This window comes from Balaenoptera physalus (assembly GCF_965194825.1).
Source record: "Balaenoptera physalus genome assembly, chromosome: 13".
In the NCBI taxonomy this organism is placed as follows: Eukaryota; Metazoa; Chordata; class Mammalia; order Artiodactyla; family Balaenopteridae; genus Balaenoptera; species Balaenoptera physalus.
The window spans coordinates 25,953,479-25,968,302 of NC_138892.1; the positions used below are offsets into that span (position 1 = coordinate 25,953,479).

Here is a 14,824-nt window from a genome sequence, read left to right on the forward strand (position 1 = left end):
GCCTCCTGTCGTCCTTTCCCTTTATCCAAAAGGCAAAGCCTGTTGTATTACCTTTGTGTAGACGTTGAAGAATTCTGGACGTTGTATTTCTAAACATTCTGAAGGAACAGTTCCTATTTTCCAAAATAATTACTAAAGTGGTGTTAAATTCACTTATAAGAACATAGGTTAATTTTTAAGCCAGAACTTAATAATGTATTCAGTATTAAGGAACATTTTTGCCCACGTTGTAATAAATAAACTTTCATTAGACATTTTATAGTAAAATAGTGTAAAGCTTCACCACAGTTACTTCTAGAACCAGCATGTAAGTATCAGATTAAATTTTCTTAGCTTTTCTTGGCATTTATTTTAAATTCCTGCATCTTGCAACTGTCAAACAGCACTCTACATATTCTGGTTTGTATTCTTTCTAAGCCTAGATATATTGGAGGTTGTACGGCTAGGTGTAATCAGATTACAACTAACGAGGCAAGAAGTTTAGCCAATAGGAATAAGAAAGCAAGGGGTGAAGTGTTCCCATAGTAGTATTCCTGAGGAAGATGTGGATCTTTCCTTTTTGATGCTGTATGTGTGTACAGGAGATATGTCATCGTGTACTGGGAATTATGTTATTTATAAACTCTCTTTTCCTTACCAAAGGGAGGCTTTCTACTTACTTGAGGTGAATTATTTTCATCCTAAATTTCTGTGCCTCACTTTAAGTTTTATTAAGGAACAAGTCTAATTTAATTTCAATTTAAAGTGGTTGGAGATTTTAAAATCCTTCCAGCCAATTTTAACTCTCCCCTCCAGTGTCAAACACATTTAAAATTCATACCTTATATGTATCAGTTTTCAGTTCCACTCCTAACAGTTTATAATGAACCTATACAGAAGCATTTAATTCTACATTTAAATATGTAAACCGGATCTAGGTCTCAGTCTGGAATTTTATTATTCTTTCATTTGAATGACCCTCGAATAATGCAAACTATTTTTATATTTTATCAACTTTATAATTAAAGAAGTCCACAGACATTTTTGTGGTGTTTTAAAAGAGGGACACTTCCTGTGTTTAGCTGAGTTAGTTGGTTTTTAGCATGGCTTGCTGAGAAGCATTAACTACTTTTTTATTCGCCCATCTGTTAAGATTTATTATTTTTTCTCATGTCTAAATGGAGACTATGGAAAAGAACTGGGGTTTTATTTGCATCCTATTCTTATAAAATTATGTGTTCATCATTCTTACAAGCTGTTTATGATGCTCTTTGGAACAGTATTCAGAATTCATTAAAACTTTAGGAATGTTATTTGCAGTTGGGGGAGGGGATGTTTGTTTACACTGAATCTAATCTGTGGTATTTGGGATGGTTGGCTTAATTTAAGGCAATAAGAAAAATGTAGAACATCTAAGTTATATGTATCCTGAAGAAGAGCTTGCTTTGTTTTTCTGTGTCTATGAAAGAGTAGGCCCACAATAGAGATTTTAGAATTATTCTAATCAGTATATGAAAAAAGGAGAGATGATTATAGAAATATATTTCATATATTTTTGAACATGTACAGGTCTCGGTGTATATGTGCTGTGCTCTGCTTTTTGGCTGGTCCAATAGCTAAGAAAGTGTTGCACGTGGACCGCCGCCATCTGTGTGTAACAGACGATGAGTGTGTTTGTAATTGTTAGTAAAATGGTACCTAGTGCTTTACTTTCTTACCTTATTTTCCCTGGAGCCAAACAGCTGTGTAAATAAAAGATTTGCTGCTATGCTCTAAAAAGCTTTGGGTCTGACTGTTGATACAGTATTAAGATCCAAAGGTGCTGGATCCATTTCCAAACGTCGTGCACTTATTTCAAGAGTTTGACATTGGAGCAGACCGTAATATAAAGGCTCGTTATTTTTTGAGCTGTGTTTCTTTCAAAATAGAGCTACTAAAAAATAAATAAATAATTTTAAAATTAAAAAAATAATAATAATGAAGGACTTCAAATATTGCTATTCTAGTGACTTAGTTGAACACTTGTTCCTACTAATAATTAAGAACTTAGGGACTTCCCTGGTGGCGCAGTGGTTAAGAATCCACCTGCCAATGCAGGGGATGCTGGTTCAAGCCCTGGTCTGGGAAGATCCCACATGCTGTGGAGCAACTCAGCCCGTGTGCCACAACTACTGAGCCTGCGCTCTAGAGCCCACAAGCCACAACTACTGAGCCCGCATCAACCACAACTACTGAAGCCCGCGCGCCTAGAGCCCGTGCTCCACAACAAGAGAAGTCACCGCAATGAGAAGCCCGCGCACCACTAAGAAGAGTAACCTCCACTCGCTGCAACTAGAGAAAACCTGTGCGCAGCAACAAAGACCCAACGCAGCCATAAATAAATAAATTAATTAAATAAATTAAAAAAAAGAACTTATTCAGTAATCCTATTGAAGTTGATTCCTGCTAACTTTTCAAAATATTCTACATTTAAGTGGATATTGATTTCTTTTTAAAGAAATATCTTGTTATTGAGACATAGTAAAGACTATGCCTATGTGGCAGCTCTGACTGTTCCCAGGCCCTATGTTTATCATTGGGGATACAGCAAAGAGACAAAGTACCTGCCCTCCTGGAGCTTGCCTTCTAGTGGTGAAGACAGAGGGAGGTACACCGAAGAAAAATCACACAGGGCAAAGCGGCTAGAGAATCTAAGGGTTCTCCTGAAGCAGATATCTCCTGAAGTTATCATCTCAGAATCATTTAGGCTTTAGAGATCTGTTGAGCTCCCTCATTTGCAAGTAAGGAAACTGAGGCAACCAGTTCTCCACAGAGGCACACCCAGTTATGTTATTGGCCTCTTTATTTAATTCAGTGAGTATGTGTTGAGGCAGTTAGGTACATAATGCTGCGCTATATCTGTTGGTAATCGACCATAATTCATATAGTTAATTGAATTTCTAGGACACTAAGAACAGAGATTTATGAAAAATGATTGAACTAAAATAGCAAAAATTGGTTGGGTAAATGACCCTGAAGCTTCTGAAAAGGCTCTAAGATTCAGAAAGTAAAAGATTAATGAGACAGGGGTTTTTTTTTGTTTGTTTTTTTTAGTTGTGGTAAAATACACCTAACATAAATTTACCATCTATACTATTTTTAAGTGTACAGTTCAGTAGCGTTAAGTACGTTCATACTGCTGTGCAGCCAATCTCCAGAACTCTTTCCATGTTACAGAACTGATTTCTTTTTTTTTTTTTTTAATTCTTTCAAAATGCCCAGAGGTAGGATGTTTTCAGAATGCTTACAGAAATGAAATCAATGTGATGGTCTGTCTGTTTTCCTTATCTTGAGTAAGATGGGAGGTAAGAGGCCTAGGGCATTCATACTTTCTCTTAAGACTTTATAGGTCAGGAGTTTAATTTAATAGACCATGACACCAAGCTTTATCATTAGGCTTTGAATGGTTTTAAAATTTTTTCTACCTCAGAAAACAATAATAACATGCTTATTGAACACAACTGAAATTGCATGGTGTTGGGAATTTGTATTAAGTCATTTTGGAAATACTTCATATCTTTTTTATTATAACATTATTCTGAGGAATTGAATGAGAAGGCATCTGTCATCAGGTGATCTTGGTTGAACACAGAGTATTAGGGGTTTGAGAAATTCTTCCTTGGTTGGTAAAAGGAAGTAGAGCACCCTACTCTTTTTTTTTTCCTCCCTACTCATGTCCCTGTAATATCTTCCCGGGTTGGAGTGTTGTGACTAATTTCCTTTGTTGAAAAGAAACTCCTCACCAAGTGAAGAATCAAAGCCCCTGTGTATTCAAGTACTTAAACAATGTCCAGCAGATGATATTTTGAAAGGTTTATGTTTATGTTTTTCACTAACTAAGTTTTCATTAAGCGTTAGATCCTGTTGGAGGAACAAACATAAGTATAAGAAGTATAAGATAAAATATGTTTTACCTTGTCTTGGGAAATATGACGGGGTGATAAGTGATAGTATAGGTAGAAAAACATAAAAGAACGTTAAAAAATGAGGATGTTCAGACTCTGTGTAACTTCATTTTATAGGTCTTCTGTGTGAAGCTTTTATTTAGGTTCCTGTAGGTTAGTAGCAGATCTTTGCAAATCTAGCACAGTGTAATAGGTGCTCATTGAGTCCTTTTTACGTAATGCCAAGAAAGAATTACTACAATAGGAATCATGGTCATCTTTTAAATGCACTAGAATAGTGGTTATAAATGAAGGGTACACAGCGTAATCACCTGGGGTAGAGCGTAGGCATGTGACATTTTTTTAAAAATAAAGCTCAGTGAAGGATTATAATGAAAATTCCCATTTGACAACCCCTGCACAGAAAAAATACCAACCTTATCAAGAGCCTCAAATATTACAGTATCATTACTTTTCAGTTTGGAAAATTTCTGATTTCTGTATTCCTTTTTAGGTTATTTTGTGGTTCTAGTGAGATAGGTCATTGATAAAGGGCATTCATACAATTCTACTGTATGTCATTGAGATAGAAGAATATGTACTGCTTATTCACATGAGAAGCTTAGAGTTGCATCCTACATAAACCTTAGGCAGATTCAACTCTTAGCACTCAGCAAATGAACTGAAGTGCCTTCTCCTACCTACGGATCTCAAGCAGAAGCCAGTTACTGTATTTCATTTAGTGTTGCCTGAAGATATGGTAATCCATTCCAGAGTTAGAAGAAAAACTGTGTTGGACTTATTAAGCAATGTACAATATATCCAAAGCTATGTGTACTGGAACTGAAGGGCAATTTAAGGAATTTTCAAGAGTAATAATAGACTCTGTATAATATAATATAAACTACCTAGTAAAATGCAAGTTCAGCATATTGTCAAAAGTAAAAATGTTATCAAATTTAATCATTTATCTTGTGCCTTGGTTTTCTTGGTTATCAGATTTTTTTTCCTTTCTAGAGATTAAGAAGCCACCAGTGGCCCCCAAGCCAAAGTTTGTGGTGGCAAATAATAAGCCAGCTCCACCTCCTGTTGCACCTAAACCTGAGATCGTGGTTTGTAGTGTTCCACAGTCAACAAAGAAAACCAAACCAGCAATAGCTCCGAAACCAAAAGTTCTGAAGGCCTCACCTGTTCAAGACATCAGGCAGTCACCATCAAGGAAAATCATCGTGAACCTGGAAGAGCATAAACAGGAATTCCCTGAAAGCACTGACAACTCTAGCTGCAAAAACAGAGGGCATCAGAGCAGTGATTATATTTTACCAATGTGTTCCTGCCGTTCTGAGTGTAACCATAAGCTTGGAAATAGAGAGAATTTGTGTGTCAAGCAGCTTGTCTTAGGGCCCCTGGAAATGCATGAAAATTTAGAAAATAATAAAATTGGTGAGTCCTCTTCAGCTATAAAAACTCAGCGTAAATGTGATTCTAATGATGAAAAGGTCAAGAGCCAGAGTGAAGTAGTTTTAAAGGCAAACATCCTGGAAGAGAAGCTGAAAGATGTTTTAACACAACGAACGTCACCTTTTATTTTTCCACAGAAGCACAGATTCACAGACAGTCCAGAAATGAGTGATGGCTGTAATTCCAACAGACAATTCAGAATTGAATTTGCAGATTTGTCACCTTCCCTGTCCAGCTTCGAAAAAGTTTCTGATCATCACCATTGCCACCTACAACTTCCTAGTGATGAATTTCAAAATTTTGAAACTAGTCAGGGTGACAGTGAAAAAAGCAACACTTACTTTCATTCATCTGAACAAGAAGCTCTAGAAAATGGTAAAAGGAGTACTTTTTTATCTTCAGATAGAGATATTAAGAAATCAGAAGTCAAAGACCTTGGTCCCTTGGAAATTCACTTAGTGCCATACACCCCCAAATTTCCAACTCCCAAGCCCAGAAAGACACGTGCTGCACGCCTGTTACGCCAGAAACATATAGATACTCCTAGTGAAAGTACTGAAGAACCAGAGAATGTAGACAGTAGCTCTCCTTGTCTTTTTGAAGATAGTTTGAAAAACAATAAAATCAGTGTTTTTCATCGGAATGTTTTGTGTAACCAGGAACAGGTGGACAAAGTGAAGCCAGGAAATAAAAGTGAATTGAATGTGGACTTCAGCGGTGACAGACAAAACTTAATCAACTCACAAAAAGCTCTGTGTCCTGAAACATCTTCCTTTGAAAATATGGCATCTCCTTTAGAGACAGACTCTAATTTGAGTTCTGACAAGACAGGAGATGGTTCTAGTATGTCACCTGCTGTGGACAAAAGGACCAGTTTTATAAGATGCAGTACTCTATCTATGAGCCTGCCCAAGCAGCTCAGATTAACCTGCACCGAACATTTGCCTACTGCCTGTAACCCGGGAGTGTCTGCCCCTCAAATGCAAAAGGAATCTATGATAAAAGATGAAAGTTCCTCAAGAATTGTCCCCAAAAAACCTCAAAGACACAGCTTGCCTTCTGCAGGAGTGCTTAAAAAGGCTGCCTCAGAGGAGCTTGTGGAGAAAAGTTCTTATCCCTCAAACGAAGAAAAAAGTTCAGAGAAGGGTCTAGAAAGAAATCACCTTCAGCATTTATGTGCCCAAAACCATGGTGTGTCGTCCTCCTTTGATATGCCTAAACGGGCTTCAGAGAAGCCAGTGTGGAAATTACCTCATCCTATTATACCCTTTTCAGGGAACCCAGAATCCTTAAAGTCTGTTACCATATCCTCAAACAGTGAGCCTCCCACTGCCCTGACCAAGCCTAGAGCAAAATCATTATCTGCTGTGGATGTAGAAAGGTGCACTAAGCCTTGCAAAGACTCTCAAAAGAAGAACTCTTTAAAGAAGTTGCTCAACATGAAGCTGTCCATCTGTTTCATGAAGAGTGACTTCCAGAAATTTTGGTCCAAAAGTAGCCAACTCGGAGACACAACCTCAGGCAGCCTTGCGGGTGGGGAGAGAAAAGGGAGTGAAAGTGATTGGCATGGCTTGTTGGTAGAAGAAAAGAGAAATAAACCCATTAAGGCATATTCGACAGATAACTATAGCCTGGAATCCCAAAAGAAGAGAAAGAAGTCGCGGGGCCAGACCAGTGCAGCTAATGGACCAAGAGCTGAGTCTTTGGATGACCAACTGCTCTCCAGGGAGTCATCCTCGCAGGCACCTTGCAAATCTGTTATAAGCGGCTGTGCACCAGAGTATGAAAATATACGCCATTATGAGGAAATACCAGAGTATGAGAACTTGCCATTTATTATGACTGTGGGGAAAACTCCAGAGCTGGAATGGCAGAATTCCAGCAGCGTGGAGGACACTGATGCAAATGTGTATGAGGTAGAAGAGCCATATGAAGCTCCAGATGGCCAGCTGCAACTTGAACCCAGACATCAGCATTCCAGGTAACACTTAGGTGTCAGACAGACACTACCCTTTTGCTTGCATCACTGAAATTAACCTTCAGCAGCCCTGTGAGGTAGGTTAAGATCTCATACGTGGGAAAAAAATCACTTCCTGAGGGAGTGGTTTAGTTAAGCGTATATTAAATTGTTTCCAAAGTGCAGTCTCTTTTTATCATATAGTCGGGATGGGTGTTTGCCATGCAGCCTTTAAGTAGTTGACTTATTTTAGTAGCTGATTCAAAGAATTTGAACCAGTAGTAGTAGTAGTATAGGTACTACAAGGAACACCTAGAACAGAGACATCCCATTTCCTCTAAAGCACCAACTTGGAAGTCATAGCAAGAACCTACGGGAGGAAATTGGCCAATTCAATGAGGTTTATTTGCGAGGTGTAAGAAATCTGTGAAGTTTTTGAAATCTGTGTTTACCTATGTTGCCCTTGTCAGGTAAAACCTCTAAATTTGCAAAATTCACTACTCTTTGAGGATTAGTTATTTTACTTGTTGAAGGCTAATTAACTTCAGATGGGCATAGGAAAAATGCAGGAAAAACATAATTACTGTCCTTTCTCACTTTTGTATGTGTACTTCCTACCTCTGGTGTACCTACTTCATCTGTCTTAACTGAAACCTTGCACATTCTTGATGGTCCTGCTCAGCAATCCTTTGCATCGTGAAGCTTCTACACTTACTTAGTGGGAAGTGTTTATTTCCTATTCTGACTTCCCAGTTATGCTGTGGTATCCTTTATCTCAGCCTGTTTTATGGTAGAATTGTCTGATTGGTATTCGGTTTTAAGCTCCAAGAGTTCTAGTCATATCTTTTTGTCCTGCATAAGGCCAAGCAAGGGGCTTAGTAGGAATCAGTAGATGTTGGTTGAGTATATGAGAGAATGAGTGAAAGAGAGGCAAAGGAGGTTACTGTGGGAGCAGCTTCCTTCTCTCTCCGTAGTCACAAAGGGAGCCTTGGCATTGTACTTAAAGTGTTTTGTGTTTAACACGAAGTACACAGACCCTTTTTGAAGTCTTCATATTCTTAGGTTACTAACTTCAAGCCTTTGAGAGTGCTTAGGTCTTAAAATAGGACTTCTGTAGAAATAGTAACACATGTGGCACATAGTAGGGGCTCAAAAAAAAAAGGATTATTGGGTGAATTGAATAAATCAAATTATTAGGCAAAAATCGCATCGAGTAAAGTAAATTGTTCTTTTAACTTTCAGATGGTCTCCTAGCACTTTTCTTTACTCAATCCTCTCTGCCCTTCCTCCTTTAACCCATAAAAGACTTACCTTCCTTATCTTACTTCCTTTTCTCATATCTGACTCCATTCTGTTTACAACTGTCTACTCTCTGAATGTTAGTACCTAGGCAAAAGCCTCTCCCCTGGCATAAACATTTCAATGGAGAGTGGAGTTAAATATCCAACTTAAAAAAAAAAAAGTCTATTTTCATGCCTGCTCTTCTCACCATGGGACAAGTTTGTTGGTACTGCCCTCCTTTTAACAAGTTTTTGTGTATTATTTTGTGTGTGTGTGTGTATGTAAGGAATGAATTTGGCTTCTTTGTGACATACTACTATCCTTAGCTAAGATGGAGTTTTTCCTTGAAATTGGAGGTTTGGCCCTTAGTGTAAGTTTCCTGTTGGCCCTCAGGCTTAATCTGAAGGGTTTGTCATTATCTCTAACACAAGCTGTAAATTTCTAGAACTTGTTCTTATGCCTTTAGGGCACTGCTGCTCGGGTGGGGGGGAACCAGCATGGAAGGGGTTAATGTTCGCAGCCAGCTGGTGCAGCTGGATGGCATTCATAAGGAGGGTTCTTTCTCAAGGCTACAGGAAACCGAGGGCGGCTTTGGACAGGTTGAAGCTGTCAAGTAGGGCAGCCTGGTGAGGAGTGGGTGAGCTCTGCTTTTGAATTTTGCTTTCCATGGAGATTTTTGTTTAGGCCTGGAGCAGGGAGGCCTAAACAGCCTTGAGATTCCTAAAATGTGCCAGCTGAATCAAAAGCCTTCAGTCACAGGGCTATACTAACGGTTTTGCCTGGGAGGTTGTACCTTTTGTAAACAACATCACGTAGAAAGAGAAAGCAAAATTCAAGCCTTCATGAGGAGGACACCTGGCCACCCCAAAGTAAGGTAAATGAGAAGTGGGGCATCTGTTTCAGGTGAGCTGAGTGGATCCAAGTGGAATCCTGTTTGGGAATATGGCTGTTGAAAATATAGATCTGTGTTTTAGAGTAATTAACTCAAAATCCAACACCCTAGTTTTCTAAAATGATAAGAAAAAACACAGATGAACCCTGATTAAGATTCTTCTGCTGAAGTGAATCAAGAGAGTGTCTTTAACAGTTTCTTAGGCCTTGGGGAAGAGGTTTTGGATCTTACAGAGGGGACTGGTTCAGAGACTAACTAGTTTTCCCGAGTCTACATATATAACCAAGAAGATTCTGGATTAGTAAACAGACATTTGCCAAGCTTGGGGTAACCCATATGGTCACCTTCTTTAGAGTATAGATGTTTCATGAATCCAACTACTTAACATTTACAAATTTATAACAACGTGTTTATAACTTATCAGGAAAGAATTGCAGGCAGCCCCCAATTCCAAAAAGGATTGTGTTCTAAAAGTTCATGATAATTTGGAACTCAGAGTGTGTTTTCCAAAGAAACAGCTGTGGAAATGGTGGTAAAGGTCCCAGTTTAGTCCCCCAATTATATTAACCATTACTGCACTGGCTTCCCCTTCCCGCTTCCCAGGAAAATTCTTCCTCTCTGTGCTTTGTGCTGATGCAGGAGAGTTGGCCAGGGTGGAGTTGAGCACCGGGATGTCAGTGGAGCAAATCTGCTGCTTCTGAGGCTACAGGGTTTGTGGAAAGGGTGAGGTGACTAAGGAAAAATGAGGAAATTGGGGGCTGGGCTTGCGATGAGAAAGACTGTAAGGCTCTGAAGGCACTGCAAGTGATAAGGAGAAGGGAAGGGCTGGGTGGTTGGGAATTAGGATGCAGTGGATTTGCTTTCCCTCCTTTCTTCTTTATTATTCCTATCCCTCCCCTTTCACCCTCCCCAGTCTCCTTTCTCCTGAGTGGAAGAAACTGAGGGAGGGGGCCTGGATGGTCAGGAGTGGCACTAGGAAGCCTGAATGGCCAAATCTCAAGGTGAAGGAGGGTAAAGCCAAAGAAACATAGCTTTAGGTATTCCCAGGTAAGTCATCATTGGGCCATTGCTCTGGGTTCTCAGAAGCAGTTTTGTCTGAAGCAAGATTGTGAGCCACTTAGGAGTATCCCAGTACGTTTGGGGTATAGTTACCCTCTTCCTTGGTATGTTTCAGACATAATAAATCTAAAACAACTATCAGACAGTGGGCCTTTCTCTCTCACTGGCATGCAGGTGATGAGTGCTCATTTACTACTATTATTTAAGAAGTGTGATTTCCATAAGGAAGTTCCTCAAGTTTGGGCTTCTGATATTAAAGAGGGACAAATCGCAAACTATTCGTGCCCAAACATTGGAATTTTCCTCTTAAAAGTGTAGCGGATTTCTTGATTCTATAACCAAGAAAAATTTTCCCTGGAAACATTCCAGGTTTTTCCTCTGTTGTTTTAGTTTGTTCTTATTACAAGCACTTCGAAGAAAATGTGTGGTAATTGGGTTTTCCTGGGTAACGTAGCAAGTCCGCAGTTTATTTACTGCACGAGGCTGACCCTGTGTCAAGCACTGTGCATTCAAAGGTGGAAGGGGGTGCTACTCCCTAGGAGTTTCTGCCCAGTGAGGTGGCTCAGTTGTAGGACAACATGGTTTTGGTAATCCAAGCTTTGTCTGAGTTATATCCCAGGCAGGGTGTATGACTTCACAGAGGTGGTGACACTTGACCTAAGGCTTATAAAATGGACATGATGGGATCTGGCATTTAGGAGGTCATTTTCTAACCTGAATAAGAGCAGTTTCATTGTTGGTTTTCTCCGTATTTCAAACACAAAACTGGGCTTAAAGAGCTGCCGAATGGTATTTCAAGTCTCAAATCCCATTATGGCATTTGTGTTATAATTCTTCAGACCCAGTCTAGAAGCTATCTCTCTTGGGTTGCATGTACCATCTAGTAGTATTGTTGGATTTTAATATAATGATGAAAGTATAAATTAATAACCCTAACGAGCATTTCCATGGTTGTCATAGCACCAGTGAGATTAAGCACAGTTAGAGGGTGAGGGTTGGGACTCATGTGTCTCAACAGCAGCCCTTTCCTGTAAGTTATTTTCAGCATCAGCTCAGGAAATATCAAACATTTGTATGGCTCTTTAACTCTGTGTTTCTTGTGTTGGAACCATAGCCACACAGGTTTGGCAAATCTATTTGTTTACATACTTACCCTACATTTGAAACTGCGGATTTTTATTTCTTGGCAGTAAAGCTTTTCTTTTTTCCTTTTAAATATGTATTAGGAATTAGTTAAAGTGCAGTATTTTGTCCAACTGTATTACTTTGGTCTCATTCTTGCCAAAACAGAATAAGTGATATTTTATCAAATATATATGTTTTTAAGTGATAGAACGTCACTTTATACTTTTAGAGTGCATATTTTTAGCCAGAGATGGAAAAACAAACATCCTACATTGTGATTGTGTGTACACACACACACACACACACACACACACACACACACACACACATGCATCCTGTCTTCCTTGGTAAAAATACATTGTTTTGAGATAGCTTATATTTGCACATTTGGGAGAAAAAAGGTGGCATTATTTTTTGAGATAATTGATTGGTTTTCCATTGCTAGGTTTTTATTAAATTTTGAATAGTAAAAATCAAATATGTATTTTAAAAATTTAGCCAAGGTTCTCATTTTGTTTTCATAAAATTGCAATTAAAAGTTGTATCAGTGATTTTCAAAAATGAAAACACTGAGCAAGGAGGTGGAGCTGGGGCACAGGACCATGGAGATCTGCCCAGTGTGGTGTATCTTGGCGTGGCTTTTCAGCATTGCGTGGTCCAACTGGATCTAACCCTCCAGGTGACAATGACACACACATAGCCCTAACAGTTCGCAAGTTGGGAGAGGGGTATAGGTTTAAATGCAGGTGGTTTGAAGGAGGGATGTTTAATAAAGGCTTTGATTTAATCTTGAAAAAAAATTATATCAGTGGGCTTCCCTGGTGGCGCAGTGGTTAAGAATCCGCCTGCCAATGCAGGGGACACGGGTTCGAGCCCTGGTCTGGGAAGATCCCACATGCCGCGGAGCAACTAGGCCCGTGAGCCACAACTACTGAGCCTGTGCGTCTGAAGCCTGTGCTCCGCAACAAGAGAGGCCGCGATAGTGAAGAGGCCCGCACACCGTGATGAAGAGTGGCCCCCGCTTGGCGCAACTAGAGAAAGCCCTCGCACAGAAACAAAGACCCAACACAGCCAAAAATAAATAAATAAAAGATTACTATAAAAAAAAATTATATCAGTGAGATAGAAATTGCTTTGCAAAATGAGATTCTGACCTATTTTCTGGAGAAATGTTCCCAACATGAACTTTTTGGGAAAGGGCAGATGTGGGAAGGATGACAAAGAGGGCCTTCATTCTTTTCCTAAGCATTTTAATTCCTGTAAGGACCTGATAGATAAAGATAACCAGACAATCCATCAGTCTGTGAACGGATTAATCATATTAGTAGGATGTTTGGAACCTAATGAATTTTTGCAGTAGAAATAACCAGAGTAGGAGTTGGGTTCCCAGCCAGCCCACAAGAGCATCGTTAGTATATGAAAAATGCAATGGAAAGTAACAGGAAGTGAGACTGGGACAATAGCATTAAAACAGAACAATAAAGTTAAATAAATCGTTTTTATGACTCTTAAATGCTGGTGTATCCAAAGAGGAAAAGGTTAATGTGTTGATGAGGAAAATATTAAGGGAGGAGGGAACAGGATGAAGAGGTGGAGAAGATGACCTTTGGCTCACCAGTCCTCCAGGTGGTTCAGGGGAATTCCAGATGCAGGCTCCTGTTCAGACATAAGGGGATGAGTATATTCATATTTCAGGTATTCATAAGTAATGCCTGTGCTTGTATGATACTTTGGTAAGCTTTCTGTGTTCTCCCAGACATTTCTTTTAAATGCATCATCTTTTCCTGGAGTTGCATAGATTAATTTGGTATTTAGGGAAAGCCCTTTATTTAAAAAATAGACATGTTTATATGAGCCTGTTCATTTTAATACTTTCTTGAAACTATATTAGGTACAAAGAGAAGGTCGAGTCATGGTACTTTTGGGTGTGGGAAGCTACAAAGCAGTGCTGACCTTTTTATTAAAGACTGAGTTTAAAAGTTAAGTTCAAGAATGGAACTGCCGAATTTCTTCTGGGTGGTATGGAAAAACTACTTTGGTGGTTTGGTCTGGGTCTGGTAATTGTGGATCTGTGGAGGGAAAAGAGTATTTGCAAGTAGTTTTGACATCAGGCAAAGACAGCCTATCACCGGGGCTATAAAAATTGGGTCTGTAAAATAGACTATCCATGGAGTAAAGTACTGTGATAGTATTTCCAGAAAGGACAGCTGTCTTCCGCAGTTTTCATTCAGTTTTCTCATCCCTTCTTATTTGCATGTATTATAGATCCATTCTGGTTCCATGTAAGTGTGAATTGGAGTAAGGCTGTATTAGTTATTATTACCCTTTTATATATAGAGAAACTGAAGCATAGTGGTAGTGACTTCAGGGAAAAGGGGCAAAGATGGGAATGCAACTGGATTAGTGGTTCTGAGCCCTAACGTTCAAGGGTCTGTTTACCAGACTATCCCATTTATCAAAGTGTTTTGGTTTCTGCTTCAGGAAAGGTAAAATAATAAACACTGAACAAAGCAAGTCAGTTTCCCCTGAATGTTTGGATAAAAAATAAAAGGAAAACAAACACATTTAGCCTTTTTCTGTTTGAAATGATGTAACTGCTTGTTCTTTTAGCTCCTGTGGATTCTGTTGAAAACTTTGTTTTACTTAGATCATGTATTTTTTTAAAGTCAGTTTCTTGGTAACATATTTATAACAGTTGATATACTTTGGCATATGTTATTATCACTTGAAACATTAGGAATTAAAGTAGAGACTTGGTTTTTAATAAACTTAGAATAGCTTGGTTTTTGTTTTGTGGTTTTGTTTTTTTTTTCCCCCCTTAATCTGATAGGCAGTTCTGATTTGAATTGCATGGCAACTGTAATTTCAAATCCAGGAAAGAAGATATAATGAATAAATAAGGAGTAACTGGTAACTGTTTTTTTCCCTCTTTCTGTTGGTCTTTAGATGTATCTACAGTCATAAGTAAACAGATTTCAATTTAAATGAGTAGTTTTTTCACTACTTAATTTTTCTTTCAATAGCTTCACTATTAGAAACAGGAGAATAAAGCACAGTTCCTCTCTAATGCTGTTAGGTTGCGGGAAGGACTCTGGAGAGGGGAAGGAGGGGTAAATAATGAGATCGTTCACTAGTCCAGGTATGATT

At 38.9% G+C, this 14,824-nt stretch overlaps 1 protein-coding gene across 8 annotated transcripts in view; it reads left to right on the top strand.

Moving 5' to 3' along the window:
• FGD6 (FYVE, RhoGEF and PH domain containing 6) overlaps positions 1-14,824 on the top strand; it is a 110,313-nt gene that overhangs the window by 889 nt on the left and 94,600 nt on the right. For all 8 annotated transcript variants that reach the window (XR_014252175.1, XR_014252176.1, XM_082418790.1 and 5 more), the window contains one exon: positions 4,920-7,344. Coding sequence is in view for 6 of the 8 variants with exons in the window: in XM_082418790.1 (XP_082274916.1) it covers positions 4,920-7,344 (2,425 nt within the window). In the remaining 2 variants the exon portion in view is untranslated. The remainder of the gene's footprint in view (positions 1-4,919; positions 7,345-14,824) is intronic.